This window comes from Montipora capricornis, chromosome 4, assembly GCF_036669925.1.
Source record: "Montipora capricornis isolate CH-2021 chromosome 4, ASM3666992v2, whole genome shotgun sequence".
Classification (NCBI taxonomy): domain Eukaryota; kingdom Metazoa; phylum Cnidaria; class Anthozoa; order Scleractinia; family Acroporidae; genus Montipora; species Montipora capricornis.
Window position 1 is genome coordinate 52,041,930 of NC_090886.1, and position 17,500 is coordinate 52,059,429.

General features: G+C 39.9%; 2 protein-coding genes across 6 annotated transcripts in view; both read right to left on the reverse strand.

The window, feature by feature from the left end:
* LOC138047347 (zinc finger protein 91-like) overlaps nt 1–7,026 on the reverse strand; it is a 26,218-nt gene extending 19,192 nt beyond the window's left edge. For 3 of the 5 annotated variants that reach the window (XM_068894164.1, XM_068894163.1, XM_068894160.1), the window contains exon 1: nt 418–784. The gene's annotated coding sequence lies outside the window, so the exon portion shown is untranslated. Of the gene's footprint in view, nt 1–417; nt 785–3,375; nt 3,406–6,073 lie in introns of those variants that run through there. The other 2 variants (XM_068894162.1, XM_068894165.1) reach the window with 2 other exon arrangements.
* A 3,890-nt stretch (nt 7,027–10,916) lies between these two features.
* On the reverse strand, nt 10,917–17,344 carry LOC138046821 (uncharacterized). The gene is made up of 5 exons (XM_068893400.1): nt 17,301–17,344; nt 17,158–17,208; nt 15,383–15,454; nt 12,980–13,143; nt 10,917–11,155 (listed from the first exon to the last, which is right to left on the reverse strand). The coding sequence occupies exons 1-5, from the start codon at nt 17,342–17,344 to the stop codon at nt 11,043–11,045; spliced, it is 444 nt and encodes a 147-aa protein (XP_068749501.1). The 3' UTR covers nt 10,917–11,042.
* Nucleotides 17,345–17,500: the final 156 nt, after the last annotated feature.

Sequence of the window (17,500 nt, forward strand, 5' to 3'; positions counted from 1 at the left end):
ATTAAAATAATCACTAACATGCACATTATGAACGCTTATTGGCCAAGGAGGATGTAATCCCACTAAGACAGTTTGTTCCACGCTGTAAATCTAGACAGCTAAGTATCAACGGCATGTCAGCTATGGCGGAAAAGCTTAAGAACTTAGGCTGAAAACGTGAACGGGGGCATGCATGTCCTAAAATGCGACCAAGGGTCTTTGCCTATACCAACACTTCAACATAAATACGTGAACAAAATGCACCGTCAAGGGTACCATTATAGCGTGAAAATACACAGAAAACCTGACAAGCGCAAACCTGTCATGTGACTGAACTTGAAGGTCGCTCACGTTGCTTCAGGAAGAATCACGTATTCAGTCAAAATTTAGCCGTAAACCTACAAATTTATGATCAAACCACGATAAAAATATACGTACCCGACAAAAAAGGTGTTTTTCGAACGACAACTCCACTAAATGTCGACAATACTTGGCAGAAAGGCGTTCAAACAGCCGCCTAACGCAAAGGGAAGTTTTACGAGGAAATCCACCACTCCATGAAATTTCACGTATACCGTGAATCGTGAGCTTGGTCCGAAGTTGTCCTTCCCTCTTAAGCAGGGAAAACTGTGTCTCGAAAAGGCTTCGATAAAGTCACAGTTTTTCCATAGAAAAGTATTAAAAAAACGAGAGCACACTCTGAGGCGAACAGTTATTTTTCACGTAGGCCGAAATACCGGTAAAGCTCTGGTCCAGTTGCTCGAAATGTGTGCTTTACGCGACCAGCTGTCGCATAAAACGTGTTTACTTTTTGATCGACGTGTTCCACAAGTCACGTGGTCTTTTGAGTGAAAAAATATCCGTTTTGGGAATAACTTACGCGTTGCTAAATGTGGAAATTTGTATCAGGCTTCAATAAAACGAAAGGTAAACAATAGTTTTAAAGAAATCTAACCTCTTTTTGCATCATGGAGTTATAAAAATCTCCACTGCTTGACTATTTGCATAATAGTGTATGACTTAAGAAGGACAGTTTTTAATTTGCTGGAGAAACTTAAAGCGGTATCAGAAGATTTTAAGCTAACTTTGAAAGCAATTTCTTTTGCTGAAAAATGACAGTTGTTATTGTTCTGGGAATCGGCAACTACTTGGAGGAAAGGAAATGATGCCAAACACGCCACAAAAGCGAGAGGATTTTGACCACAAAATCCAGGAGTAAATAAACCCTTTTGATGTCTGCCAAAACCCACGCACTGGTAAAATTACCGAGAAGGAAAAATTAGCATAGTTCAGACTTCCGCTGTTGTAAATATTACGCCTGAATTTAATAATAAAACACCTGCAATCATGGAAAGAACGTTTTCCCCGTCCTGTGATCGTTCTTCGTGATTGCCAGATTACGCAAAAGTTATGATCTTCGATGCCCAAGGCAACAGAGAACAATTACTAAAGTTAACGAAAGTCGGCAATGAGAAAGGCAATGATAAACAAAAGCCAAACAAAGGATGCTGCAACAGTATTCATCGGAAATAACAATAAAAATGTCTGATATCCAGGAATACTCCTTACGTCGCCGTTTTCCATATTGCGTAGTTAAGTGTTCAGTGTGCGTGTGGTATTGCGCACAGTTCTGGAAAAGAAGCTCGAACTAATTTTAACCCACAAAAACAAACCCCGTTGATTAGATTTGCGCATGTCATTTAGGTCATTCCGTGCGTGATACGTGAAAATGAAAAGTCACGCGATATGAATTACCGTGCTTTCTTGGAATTTTAAAATATCTTGACTTTTGTCAAGCAGCAAGGTTTCCCTTTTAAAGTCATCTTCCACCTTCTTCCCGGTTAATCTGGCTCTCACTGCGGTGACAAGAGACAAAAATAACCCGGGAGAACGTATGAGGGGTCATCTCCGCCAAAATCCTGTTTCAAATTCTGTTATGAAGATCTTGTTCATTTTTTTGATTCACTGTAATAGAATCAGCAACAGAACGGAAATTGGAGCAACGCAACTGCAACTGGAACTACACTGACGCAAAGTGCTGTTGCGTTGCTCCAATTTCCGTTCTGTTGCTGTAATTTCTGTTTCGGCTCTGGTTTCCTAAATTCTATTATATTGATTCAATAAATTGAACAAGATCTTCATAACATAATTTGAAACAGGAATTTGTCGTAAATGGCCCCTCATAAGAATGTACGTCGTCTCAAAATATAGATTTTCGTTGTTGTGATCAGTTTGCGATAAATATCATGATTCCAACACCTTTCAATGCCATTACTATATCATATGTAGCCTGCGAGCAAGCTCTCTTTCGGGGCAGGCTAATAAAGGATAATAACAAATTTATCCAGATGTGCTTACGTCTTACACCGGCGTTTGATTTGATTTTTGGGATCAGGGCTGGCGCAGTGTTGAGAGCTTTTCACGGATGTGGCCTGGATTCATCTCCCAGACCCGGCTTCATATGTGGGCCTCTCCTATAATCTAAGAAGTTTTTCTCCGCCGGGTACTCCAGTTTTCCCCTCTCATAAAAGAATCAACGTTTGAGTTGATTTCAATCTTCATTACCTCCAATTAGTGCCATGGCAGCGCTAGAAGGCTATTATGCACTTATTGGTGTTTTGCAGAGCAACGGCAAATAGGGAAAACTAAAATAGAAAACGAACTGTTGCCTATCTTATTGGCCTTGCTAAAAATGGAACGATTTCGATGTATTTAAATATATTTAAATTCAGTCCGAAACAAAAAACATCATCTCGAGGCTCTGGGGAATAGATATAAGGATTTGTATGACTTTATTCCGCAGACTCTCGAGATGATGCCTTTTGTTTAGGACTGAATTTTAATAGATCGAAAGTGGGCTATTGTTAAGTTTCGTACACTTTTCCTTGCCGCTGTTGCTGTCAAAAGACTGCTCGTGTTGCGCTACTTGTGGTTTAAGTTGAGGAGGCCTCTCTGCACGTTCCACCTCAGGCTATGCTGAACTGCTACACCATCAACATCTGAGCCAACCTGTCCGAGCTGTATTTCAATATTAACACTCCTGTGCAAGACGTCTCGCGATATAACGATCAAGCATTTCCCAAAGAGATCAGTTTTAATGCAATTTCAGTGCTAATTCCTATTCCTATTCTAGGCGGTCTTAATAAAGTCTTAATAGACGTATCCTTTTTCCCTCAATCCTCAGTCTTCCCTGTCGATCACGCATATTTTGCCCTCCCCTCCCCTAGCAAATAAGTCGGAACCCTTTTTCTTCTTCACATACTGACTGAGTTCATCACAGAGAGAGGACTTATTTATCGAGTTCTTTGCTAAAGTTTCGAGGTTCCCGCGCCTAAAAGCAAATTAAAACCTAACATTATCTTCAGAGTGGGGTTAATCTCGTTTACATGTACTGACCTGCAATTACGGATAAACGACAGAAACCACCTGTGAAAAAAGAATTGATAAAATTTGTGACAACATTTCCAGCACTACTATTGATCCGACCAGTATACAAGTTAAGAAAAACAGAAACCCTTGGAAGAAAATTCCATTACCCCCAGGCATGATAGTGGGTGGCCTTCCAGATCAAAGAGCAGTTGTCGCTGAATCAATTTAATTTTATTAATCTGTAATTTTGTTGCCAGATATTTATTTATCGGATCCTGTTTGTTGTCTTTAGGAAGAATCAAGAAAACAATAAATAGAAACTCGTAGCAACTATGTGCATGACGAGCATGCGGTTTCAAATCTCAGCAAGAACATAGCATTGATCAGCTCTGTAAATAACCAAATTACGTCAATCTAATGTAAGGAAGCCGTTTTTATTCCGGTTTGAAAGAAGTCATTCGTAATCATATGAGTAATTTCCTCCAGTGCGTAATTCCCTGGTCATAAGAAAACGCTTTTTTTTTCATTGCAGAAAATAAATGGCGTTCCTTTATTGAAAAGATAGCGCCTGATTGCTTCCCTCGATTTGTAATTAATCTAACCTCAGTCGTGTCATTTTTAATCAATAATCGCCCCTTTGGTTGCCGTGCAAGGTCAAACTCGTATTGAGTGATTCAGTTTTCGGCTTTGGAGACATCATGAACCGATGCAATCTCAAGACAAAGATATATCTTTCTGTGAAGGTCGTGACAATTGTTGTTACCATGGATACCCGTCAAACAGTTCATGAAGAGGAGCAAGGAACTCCCACGGTGTCACGGCGTTTTCACAGACCGATTTATTTTTAGATTGAATTTCCCGCGAATGAAACTCCCGCAGGAGCCCGATAACCAATCACAGGAAACTAACTTGACGTCATAGTGTCATCGAACCGGAACTGCCTTTGTCGTTTTGCGGCAAAGGTTAGGTAGTCCAAAAATAGATTGGTCTGTAAAAATGCCGTGACATAGGCTTAGTTTGGGAGTTGCTCGCTCCTAATCATGGGCTCCTGGTTTAGTTCAGTTTGTTTAGCCACAATACATTACGAAGTACAGCATAAAAAGAAATTATCACATGGCAAGGGAGCCCAGAAGAAACCATGGGGCTTATAGAACCTGGACCCCCTCGTTACATAAAAGAATACAAAACAGAAAGAGATTACATGGATTGATGGACTAAATAGGCTGCTTAATTAAATTACTATTAAACATAACACGATTTTTTCCTTATTTTACGCTAGTAACAAGAACAAGAAGGGAAGACATCAGAATCTTATTAATAATGTGACAAAAGATAGGTTTTAATCTTAGATTGAAAAGAATATAATGAAAGAGCATTTCGAATGTCAGAGCATAACTTATTGCAGAAGACTGGGGGCCTTGGTAAATGAAGGAAAATTTCCTTATATTAGTACGGCAAAATGGAATATAGAATCGGTTAGAACCACGAGTACTATAGCTTTATATGAAAAGTGATGCGTACGAAAAAAAAAATGCTAAAAGAGGGAGGAAGTAAGTTTTTATTATAAGAATACATAAGTTTACCCAGGTGCAAAGAATAAATATCTACAAACTTAAGGAATTTTAAATCTCTAAATAATGGATCAGTATGTGCATCAAAAGGCATCTTATTAACAATTCTAACAATACACTTTTGTAATAAAAAGACGATTAAGGTTAGTAGGGTATGTTGAACCCCAAACTATAATACAATATTGAAAATAAGGGTAAGCTAACAAATAATAGAACGTTAACAATCAAAGTAAGAATTTATTTTAATTTCATCCACGTACCACCTCATGCGGGACATCAACAGATCCGCTCAATAGCGTTTTTTCGTTTGGATTTCATCCGCAGAAATTAAAGATACAGAACCAATTTTTGCAAAGCATTTAACGGTACCAAAGGAAACGAAGGTTTATAGCTAATTAATCTTATTTATCCGGTGCCTTCGTTTCACACTGTGGATTTACCTGAGAATTACACGCGAAACTGGATTGAAAACTGAAAGCCTTGAAAGTAATTATCCAAGCGAACTCGGAAATACTATTTCTAGGTTAGGATGTAGCTTCGTTATAAGTCCGCGTGAAGGACGAGATGCTGGAAACGAGGTACTTTGAAGGTGGCTTTGGTACGTGATCACTTCACAAAAATATGATTCTCGTGATTGTGGGCGAAAAAGGACATTTTGAAGAGCTTGTTTAAACACTTCTAAATAAATGTGTTCTGCAACGCTAATATTACTCACGTACATCTTTCGGAGGAAATCTGAGCAGCTAACTGAACCCATTCAGTAAGAAGTAACCTTCTTTCGACATTATAAGATCCTTCAAGAGGACAACTTAGATTCTACAGGGTGGGTGTATTATCCCTTCAGGTTGTTTATTTGGCGATTAATTGGACCAAATTCAAAATCAAAATTTAAGAGAAAATTCGAGGTAAACGTTTTGCGTGTAATCATATTTCGTAACCTTTATTTAGAGATGAACCTTTAAGCCTGTTCGATTCTATGGCTGAATGCCGAGGTGCTGAAAAATCGTTTTTTTTTAAATTAGGGAATAATGTTTTTCTAGACTCAGACTTTCTAGACTCAGACTTCTCCTTGGAGGTTAACTTGCTTAAGCTAAAATATAGCTTTCTACGAGTTTCAACGCGGAGCCGGTCAATTACTTTGATGTAACCCTTACCTTTCCAGTTGCTACACTGGTGGCCCTTGTGGATTTCTGACGCTACCCAATCACTAGCTTTGGTTTTTGGCTTCCAAGTTTTAGGAGTTGTAGTAAGCTACTACGTCAACTTTGACCACTAACGCGCAAGTTGATGGTTTTGTCAGTTTTAGTATGTTTACTTGTTTTAAACATACCTAGATGGAAGTTTGGTAGGCAAGTTCTGCCCGCATTAAGCAATTATGGTCGAAGTTATTCGTCTGTGTTCGTTGACACCTGGGTCAGTGAGAGGTGAAATCCAACTCTGATAACATTTACGGTTGTGATGACAAACTTCTTGCAAAAAAACTTGAATTGCCTTTTTGAAGAGTCAAAACGTTTACTTTTCAATGGCGTAGTCAGCAAACAACAAATATTGAAGGAGAAGAAGATGTTCAAGTTTTTCAAAGATCCACTGATGTTAATGGTTAATGTCTGTCAAAACCGAGGCCAATTTTCAAGGGTCCAGTCGCTGGCACATTGAGTAAAAAGATGTTTGTCAACTGATATGCTATTGTCTACCAAACGTGACTATTTACCAGGTTACAACGACAGTGAGCTCTATATATTTCTCTAAGGGGATTAACCGCCCACCGGTTGGCTCAGTTTTACTATGCGGGAAGTCATGGAATCAAAACTCAGGGCGGATTGATAACTGAGGAGAAAACGCTTCCTTTGTTATATGACCTATGTGGTGGCACGTAGAAAAACCCACATACTGACTAATCGCAAAAAGCAGGGCATGACGCAAACTGGTTCCCTCCCAGGGCTTTTCTTTGCCACCCTCTCCTCGGCGGAGGAAAGCCCTGGGAACGAGGTTGGGCATGGTGTTCTCGGTATATCATGGTTGGGAGGGTTAACGGTCAGAGGTAGAATGTGTAAGGGACACCGTGTTCTATTATTGACTCTCCATGGGCATTGTCCCTAACGAGAGTGAATTACATGAGAGTGTTTATCAATTGGCAGAGTCACAAATAGACTTATTTTTAGATACAAAAATTTGGTTTTATCAACGGAGTTGATAATGTAAATTGGCCACCGTACAGAGATTCTAAAAGCTGACGTTTCGAGCGTTAGCCCTTCGTCAGAGCGAATCGAGGGATTATGGGTTACGTGTAGTTTTTATAGTAGAGTAGGAGCTACGCTATTGGTGGTAACATGGCAACGTGAAAAATAGGAATATATTAGTTAAATGAAAAGCGTTCGTTAATACCGTGAGGATTAAGGGTGCCGATTTGAAAGATGAATTTTTGTTCCAGATTCTTGCGGCTTTCCGTCGTACCTAGATGTAGGGAAAGGCCGCAGATAGCCATGTGGTTTTTGGAGTGGTTAGGCAGATTAAAATGGCGAGCGACTGGCTTAGATGCATCCCTGTCATTTTTCTCAACATCGCGAAGGTGTTCGCGGAGTCGGTCACCTAGTCGTCTACCTGTCTCACCGATGTATAATTTATTGCATAACGTACAGGTTATGCAATAAATGACATTTGCGGAGGTACATGTGAAACGATCGGTGATCTTAACAGATCGCTTAGGTCCCGATATCTTGCTAGTGTTGACAATGAAAGGACAAGTTTTGCATCGTGAGCGGGCGCATTTGAAAGTGCCGGGTTGCTCGTTAGTTTTGAGTGCGCTTCTAACTAAAAAGTTGCCTACGTTTTTGTCGCGTTTGAATGAAATAAGTGGAGGTTGCGAAAAGATTCTACCAGTCTCGGGATCATTTTGGAGTAATTTAAAATTACTAAGAATGATGCTTTTGACTGCGTGATTATGAGGATGGAAAGTGAGGGTGAATGGAATTCTGTCATTCTTATCTTTTTGTGACGTTTGTAGTGATGACTGACGATCAAACTGTTGGGCGCGATGATGGCCCGCTTTGACCACAGAGACAGGATAGCCACGTTTTTCGAAGAACTGGCACATCTCCTCTGATTTGCTGGAAAAATCGGAGTCATCACTACATAGACGTCGAAGTCTAAGAAATTGAGAATAAGGAATGGAATTCTTGACATGTGATGGATGTGACGATGAATACAACAAATAACTGTGTGAATCAGTAGGTTTGTAGTGCACACTAGTACATAGCAAGTTGCCTCTAATAGAAACTTTGATATCTAGGATATGTGGTCAAAGCGGGCCATCATCGCGCCCAACAGTTTGATCGTCAGTCATCACTACAAACGTCACAAAAAGATAAGAATGACAGAATTCCATTCACCCTCACTTTCCATCCTCATAATCACGCAGTCAAAAGCATCATTCTTAGTAATTTTAAATTACTCCAAAATGATCCCGAGACTGGTAGAATCTTTTCGCAACCTCCACTTATTTCATTCAAACGCGACAAAAACGTAGGCAACTTTTTAGTTAGAAGCGCACTCAAAACTAACGAGCAACCCGGCACTTTCAAATGCGCCCGCTCACGATGCAAAACTTGTCCTTTCATTGTCAACACTAGCAAGATATCGGGACCTAAGCGATCTGTTAAGATCACCGATCGTTTCACATGTACCTCCGCAAATGTCATTTATTGCATAACCTGTACGTTATGCAATAAATTATACATCGGTGAGACAAGTAGACGACTAGGTGACCGACTCCGCGAACACCTTCGCGATGTTGAGAAAAATGACAGGGATGCATCTAAGCCAGTCGCTCGCCATTTTAATCTGCCTAACCACTCCAAAAACCACATGGCTATCTGCGGCCTTTCCCTACATCTAGGTACGACGGAAAGCCGCAAGAATCTGGAACAAAAATTCATCTTTCAAATCGGCACCCTTAATCCTCACGGTATTAACGAACGCTTTTCATTTAACTAATATATTCCTATTTTTCACGTTGCCATGTTACCACCAATAGCGTAGCTCCTACTCTACTATAAAAACTACACGTAACCCATAATCCCTCGATTCGCTCTGACGAAGGGCTAACGCTCGAAACGTCAGCTTTTAGAATCTCTGTACGGTGGCCAATTTACATTATCAACTCCGTTGATAAAACCAAATTTTTGTATACTACTTCCCCACCGACGCAGCATCACAGTTTCTTTAGAAACTACCCCTTCATTTATTTTTAGATACACTTTACGCGCGAAAACAAACAACGAGCCGCCACTTTAACCAATCAGGAGAAGCCATGTCAGGCGTAACTGGTCTTGGCATTTTTTCTTCAGGGACACGACAACTTATTTTCGCGGGAACGAGTATTTTAAAAATAGAGTCATTTGCGACTGTGCTGGAGAGCTCACCCATGCCATAACAACACTCTTATCTAATTCACTCTCGCCCTTAATGCATAAATGCTAATGAAAATAACCAAATAATAATAATAGTAATAATCTTGGAAATACAATCGCAGTTAGTTGAGTAACTCGCTTGAAGGCTCAGTTGGTAGAGCAAAAGTTGCGCATGCGCAGTTTGAGTCCCGTTCAGTCCCAAAAGGAGACCCGAAAAACCCGAAATAGTTGACGCTGACCCTGCTGCAAACATTGATTCAGTTCAGAAACCTTTCTAAAACAGGTTTGTGTGTGTCGTGCTTCCGAAAAAATGATTATACGGTATTAGTATCACCCAACTGGTGGACTAATGCCTGCATTTTAATTGGCTGCGCTACTAGAGGACTATTATTAATAGTCCTCGAGTAGCGAAAAGCGTGACGCGTTTTATTCCCAAATAAATGTCTCGTCAACTTGTATTTAATTCAATAAGAAAATTAACGATAAAAGCGAAGTTACATGACGTTTCGACGACTTTATGTCATCATTATCAAATGTGAAATGTGAAGAAATTAACATAAGTATTTATACAGAAATAGAAATGTGAAAAATACATAATGTAATGAAGCATGATGGGCGTGAATTTAAAAAAATAGTTTCTCGCGAATGGAGTCAGCTTGAGTGTTCAGTTTTGGTCTTTTCTTTTGGATGAACAACAATTCAAAGATTAAACACTCAAGCTTGCTTCGGCATTTCTTAAGTACGTTGAATTTCGAAGGTCGAAGGTCTCAAATTATGTTCGTCCTTAAGATGTTTTCCGATTGTGGAATGTTTGTGTTCCTCAACTCGTTGGTGCAGATGGTGGTGTGTGTACCCAATATAATTTGTAGAGCACAAATCACATCTAACTTCATAAACATCACTCTACTGGTTAACTAAGGGAGGCTTCAATTCCTTTACTCTTAAATCATCAACGATCTTCTTGCTTGTAAAAACCGGCTGCAATTCCAGATTTATTTTTCATCCGAAGTTGCGAAGCTGTTTGTGAACCATGTCGGCGGATCTCTGATCTTTATAGGGTATAATGATTCGTAGGGGCTGTCAGATGGTGTATAAATTGGGTCTGGTGGGTGATGGACACGATTGATAGCCGCGTCGATGAGCTTTTGCGGATATTTTAATTTTCAGAGTATCCCTTTCAAGTTCTTACATTCTTGCAAAAAGGACTCTTGTGTAGACGGCTTGCGTTTAGCACCATCTAGTAGCATAGTTCTCAGAAGTGACCGTTTGTACCTGCTGTCAACGTGACTCTTGAACTCCAGAAGAAGTCCTTTGTTCGTCTTCTTTCTGTAGATACGGGTTTCCAGACGGAAAATAAAACACACGCGCGTGTTCGATAAGCCTTGATTGCAGTTACTGTATCACTAGTATTATTCTCACGAGTAATGATCCGTTTTATTATTGCTCAGTTTACAGTTCCACTTCAATACTCCTGTTATTGAAATAAGATCCAAGAGGCTAAAAATGATCTTTCCATCTTTTGATACAAGGACGTATTCACGGTGATGTAAGAACAGTGAAAGGACAAGAATTGCTAAGGAGATGGTTTTTGATGTGTATGACCGGTAAGCCGACTTCTGTTCGACTCCTTGGTATACGACCTTTGCTGTGGAAGCCGCAGTTATTTTAGCTTCAACCAATTTTCGAGTCTCTGAGATTAAACTCGGCTGGTCCGTCATTCAAAGGAAGCTGCTACACAGTGCGCAATGGTCATAAGAATGAAGAAAGGAAGCATGATCACGCCCAACACTACATAACCAGGCGTCAGAAGCAAGACCCAAAGACACGCTGCAAGACAAAACAACTCGTGATTGCTGAAGAACTGGAAACGAGTCCAATCAGGACAACAATAAAAGCAAGGTGACACACACTAACACCAACCTGGTGTGACCAACACATCCCGCATGCGCACAACCATTTCACCCGGTCAATTAGCAGCCATGGACAGCTGTTTCGGCCTTTTGGGCGTCATCAGCATGGCGTAGGTAACATACCGGGCGGGTGTGTTTGGCACCCCTTTAAGCGGCAGCTTCACAATGGTTGTGCGCATGCGTGATGTGTTGGCCACACCGGGTTGGTGTTAGTGTGTGTCAGCTTGCTTTTATTGTTGTTCCAATCAGGAGCCTGAGGGCGCTTTTCTTTTGTAAAAACTGGCCGGTTAGGACAGTCACTTTGTAAAGAAGATGCAACAATTTGAAGGAACGTTTGCATGATAATCCCTTGCATTCTTCTGAAAGAGTACATGTTGCAGGTAAAATCCATTCTCAGGTTGAATCCGTTTTTGTAGGTTAAATAGACCAATTCGGCTAACTCAATGTTGTACCCAATTCAAATCTCCGAGTCTCGTGGCTAAGATTCTTTGTGTGTTGAATTTGCGTGACAATAAAGTATTCACATTTAAATGACATGAAAATACTTGGAACAAAACGTTTTATTCTCAAAAGATTTGAATTGGGTACAACATTGAGTTAGCCAAATTGGTCTATTGGTGATCACCATTTTACCTAGGTTGAATAGGCACTGCATCTAGTTAACCCCCTATAAAAGGATTGAAAACAACTATACTTTCCCTCAAGCTTTGTACTACCTATCTCACAACATCTTAATAGTTCGTGTCATCTTATCGGTTTTTTTATGTATACACTTATTCATTCAGTCTCAACATTACAGCATAGTAAGGGACAAAAAACTCTGCTATTCAATTACCGGTACTCGAATTCGGACCTTTCAGATTCACAGTCCTTTGTCTTCACCACTACACTTCTACAACAACGAACATGCTCAACCCATCATACCTCTTTTCATTATTTACTTTTGTATAATAAGTCAATTGATATCCATGTACAAAAACCCAAACAAATCCTAACCTGCCTCTAATTTTTCTCTAGGCTTATTTTATAGGCTCCAAAAAAGGGTCCTTGAATTCATCTGAACTGTGATAATCTGAGTGCGTATTCAACCTGGTAAAAACGGATTCAACCTGAAAACGGATTTTATCGCAATATGCATGTATTATCCTCGCAGTGTGCTAATGTGAAGGCGTTGTATAGTTAGTCCTTCCAAATGCCTGGTCTTGGCAGTCAGTTCTGTCAAATGGAAAGCGTCCTTAGACTCTGAGCTGACAGCTCATCTCTCTCTCTCTTGAGTTGATAAAGGTAAATTAACCGCTTTTAGATGATGATGAACTCATGCATCGCTGATAAATTGCCAAAACTAATTACCTCAGTGTTTGTTGGAGACAACAATAAAAACAAGGTGACACACGTTAACACCAACCCGGTTTAACCCGGTGTGGCCAACACATCACGCATGCGCACAACCATTTCACCCGATCAATTAGCAGCCACGGACAGCTGTTTCGTCCTTTTGGGCCTCATCAGCATGGCGTAGCTAACATACTAGGCGGGTGTGTTTAGTACCCCTTTAACTCGCAGCTTCACATGCCAAACATGTGGGAAGCTGGGTCCATGGCTGCTAATTGACCGAGTGAAATGGTTGTGCGCATGCGTGATGTGTTGGCCACACCGGGTTGGTGTTAGCGTGTGTCACCTTGCTTTTATTGTTGTTTGTTGGAAAACATTCTGTTGAAAACAATATCTCAAATCAACTCACATTTGCCACGTAAGCTATACCAGGGGTAGCCTCGTTCACAAAGCAGACATCCACAACAGCAATCACAGATGTACTCGTGAGAAGTCTCTTCTTCGTCTTCTTCTATAATTACCCCAGTGGAGTCAGTAGATGAAAGCCTTTGTTTATCGAGTACCAAACCATTGCTACCAAAGAAAGCAAATAAGACACTAAAGAAACTTCTGCGATCATAACCGGAAATAAACAAGGTAAATTATTCATGAGTTAGTTACTAAACCGCAAGAAAGATGTTTCATGTATGACCCAGTTGACTGAATCTGTCTCTGGTCGTCTTAAAATCAACTGTCTGTGTTGCCAAAACTCGACGGGCCATTTTCGGGTGTCACAATTCCCTTTGCATCTCAAGAACGGAGAGGACTTAAACAGGCATCAAACTTCACAGTCATTTTGCTTTTTGTTGATATGTTAAAACAACGGTTTTCCAAAACAAGCGGTTGGCAGTTTCACCAATGGTTTTTCGGGACCTTCGAGAAACGGGCCCCTGGCCTGGATTTTTTCGGGCTTCCTTTTCAACTCTTCAAGTTGCGTTTGGGTATCTAACTGCGCTGATCTTTGTAATTTTCATTTCATGTCCATTCCGCAGTTCAATATATGATATTTCATATATTTTAGAACGATTTCATGAAATCGGAAGCATCACGCTTTGTTCACAGGGACCTTTAGATCCATTCTCGTCACCAGAGCCTCGGGTCGACCCAAGGCTCTGGGAAACTCTATTTAGGAAAACATGCGCCGTAGGCCGGTTCTTACAGCCAAAAATTGGCTATTTGAACCTTACTGCGCCTGCTCACTCCTCGTGCTAACATGAATGCACCAATTAGAGACGCTTTTGATTGTTCTTCAGGAAAACCAATGAGAAGACACTTTGTGTCAGGGTTCCCCAGACCCCTTCTCTCCCTCAGTCAAGAGAAGAGTTCTGGGGTTGAGATTGCATTTAGATCGGAAGACGAGGAAAACTGCGAGTACGAGTTTTCCGTACTGAGCATGCGCATAAAGTTTTGCGCCTGCTCAGAACGGAAAACCCCTTAGTCGTAGTCGTAGACTTGCTCGTTCGTCCGATCTAAAGTTCCCCATTAGATTGTTAAGTGCCTCCTTTAAGTAAGGTTCCTTAATTCTACTAAGTTTATTTGATGATTGTTACGTAAACAATGCAATCATAACTGATCAAGGAAACGTAGGTTAACACTAAAACAAGATTGACAATTAGACACAGGGGCTAATCTGGTTTGAAGAACAATGAATGTAACTCATAAAGTTACGATTCACGACCTGTCGACTGGACACTCGCGCAACTGTGTCTTCACCAGGGGTCATCTAGGGCTGGAACAAGCGTCTTTTTAAACTCATCGATTAAGCGTTTTTTCCAGTTACAGCCCAGTTACACCTCATTAAAACGGAGATAAGAAAAGGTTAAATATGTCATGGAGACAAAAAAAAGACCGAAATACTGATGCAGTTTCTAGAAATTGGTCAAATGCGAGGCAGCGAAGAAATATTACCGTTCGAAAATAAGACATTACTTCACCGTTCAATCAGCCCCCCTTTTCATTTTTGTTAATTTTTACACCGCTGATTGGATCCTTTAACAGAACCCAGTGCGTCAGTTTTGTTCCAGTGTTCCTTGGTTGCACAGTTACACAAGAAAAGAAAGTATTAGAAATGGTTAATACTGACTTAGATAGAAAGAGTGGGGGCGAGAGTGAGAGCAGTTGGATATGTTAAACGTCGTTAAACGTTGATATGCAATATTGGCGGAGCTCTGGCCTGGGTTGCTCGAAGCATGGTTAGCGCTAATCAGCATTAAATACCATGGAAACCTATAGGTCAGTGATATCTCTTGCATGACCAACGGTTAGCGCTTACGAGGCTTCGAGCAACCGATCCTTGGACTGAATGCAATGATTTATATAAGTTAAGCCAGTACAGAAAATCCGCCAACAAGAAGGAAAATAAAAACGCTCAATAAATCTATTTAGGCTAAATTGCTCAGTCTTAGTCACAAGAGTGGTGACATGACCGAAGTTAAAGAAAAATCAAGAGGGAAAAATAAATCGAAATAGAGATCAAGGAAGTTATAATGACGAAGGTCAAACACCCCCCATTAACAGGAACTAGAGGCTGGAGCTCTTAGGCGTTTACGGTGGGGCACTCGTATCACATGACCATTCTTTGGTCATGTGATTGGCATGTAGCCACTCACTGTTTGACCAATAACGGCTGATCGATGGAGCCGAAATATTTTCATCGAGTGTTTTATTACCTTCTAAATCATGAATTACCTTTCAATTACGCGTCCTCAAAATGGAATAAACTCTTTTTTTTTGCATATATGACAGTCCGGTTGAAGAAAAAAAGTAAACTTACCAATAATTGCTGTTTTTGTTTTTATTAAACTGCAGTTCATCTCCAACTTGAACGCTAACACTTCTGTATGTTCTTTACAAAAACACGAAAAATCAAAACGAGATTTGCAATTTTCAATGAGGGCAGTTTTTTGCAGCGGAATTGAATGAGTACTTCGCACAGATCTGCACAGATTAGAACTAGTAGAGCCTAGCCTACAAGAGACTTATTGAAATAATAATAGTTCTTCTATTTAAAGAAGCTTTCTATATAAAATCTAAGCAGTCCGCAATTAACTCTGGCTTAAAAGCTAGCCGCGAACTATTATTATTTAAATAAGTCTCCTGTATTTAAATCACACGCTCTGTAAACCTTGATTTGCCTGATGATGATTTTGAAGTAAATCGAAATATAGCAATAACATCCGTCTAACTCCAGTGAATATCGCCATGAAATTGACCTTGTTCGGGTTATCTTTCGTACGGGCCTTATCTATTCAACATTTTTCTTAAATGATCTTGATATTCAATTAGATGACCAGGCAGTTCTTTACAAGTATGCAGATGACTGAACTATTATTGCCCCTGTTTGGAGCCGTGATAATGATACTTCTTGTGCATTAGAACTCAGTGTTTAGACTGGACAGAAAGAAACCCGAGCAAATGTGAAAAGCTAACAATTATTACGAAAGGAAATCGCGAGTCTTACGCACCCATATTAGGCACCCCCATGTGTAATAATGTTACTATTCTAGGAGTAACTTTTCAGCATGACTGTAAGTTCAATATACACTTAAACAATAAGCTAGTCAAGGCTAATAAATACTTTTATGTTCTGAGGTCGCTACGCGTGAAGAGGGTTACAACCTGTCAGAAATAGACCTTTTCAAAACTATAGTTCCGCCTACTCATATGCCTCATCAGTCTTTGGAGCATCCGAGCCTAACCTTGCTCCAATACAAAGTTTTTTAGATCGTAGCTTTAAATACGAAAATTTGTTACAAAGAAACTTAAAATACATTCTATTTTAGAAAAACAAGATCACAGTATTTTTTAAAGGGTCTCAAGCACTATCAGCCATCCGCCTTTACTTATTATGCCACGCTTAAGAACTGCAATTGTGATCTACGGAGACGGTCAAGCGAGCGTCCTAAAGTACACACGGAGCGCTTTAAAAATTAAAATATGATCTTTTGTTAGAGCAGTTTTATCAAACGTAGAAATTTGTAACTTAAGATATGTATTTTCATCTTTTGAGGAATAAATATTATTATTATTATTATTATTATTATTATTATTATCATTATTATTATTATTATTGACAAAACCTGACGCAAACCAGAAAGACTCAGAGAGGAAGAAGTTAGAGATGGCGTATGAATGGCTAAACAGCATCAAACAAAAATGAACAGAGGAATGAAACATGTAGTGCGCAGTTACAACCATCCCGGACCGACAATGCTTTTTAAAACACATTTTTTACTGCACTTGATGGGTATAAAAAATCGTATGAACACGAGTGCGTTTCGAGATTTGTGGGCACAAATGATATTTTGAAGCGCAGCTGATTTGAGAATTTTCAAAACATCACGGGGGGCCATAAATCCCAAAATGTACCAGCATGTTCACACAATTTTTTACTTATTATATCCTGAAAAATCGGTATTCCATCACTGTTTCCATGGCAACTGCTATATTGCATTCTATAACCTATTTATGCATTCACTTTTCAATCACAAACGCAATATTCTGTTGAGTATATAATAGAGATATATTAGGCCACGTTATGTATATTACCTGAGTTCAATTTCGGGCAGTGCCTCTTGCACATCAACTTGTATGCCACACCTGAGAATATAACGAGATAGCCTGTAGTCAGCTGTATCGTATAAGAAAAAATCGAAAACTGTGAAGCCTGGTAAAAGAATTATTGAACTAACTGATTCTTATAATCCTTAGGCACCGAGGTGCGAGCTTTCGCCATTTCCGATTTTTCCGGAGACTCTTTCGTCCCGTCCCGTCTGACTACCCTAGGTGATTTACCTTGAGTGAGAGTGAGAACTCTACCTGACGTTTGCCTGAATAATGTCTGCAATCGCCTTGTGAGCTCTACATGTCTTAATCCTTAGGGCCGATTTAG

Bases quoted from the DNA above. Each gene is read 5' to 3' on its own strand.
- LOC138046821 (XM_068893400.1), bottom strand. From the start codon at position 17,344: ATGGCGAAAGCTCGCACCTCGGTGCCTAAGGATTATAAGAATCA. The intron at 15,455-17,157 runs GTAATATACATA...GTTTTTGTAAAG, and splicing joins CTGCCCGAAATTGAACTCAG to AACATACAGAAGTGTTAGCG. The intron at 13,144-15,382 runs GTAAGTTTACTT...TTTCTTTGGTAG, and splicing joins AACAAAAACAGCAATTATTG to CAATGGTTTGGTACTCGATA.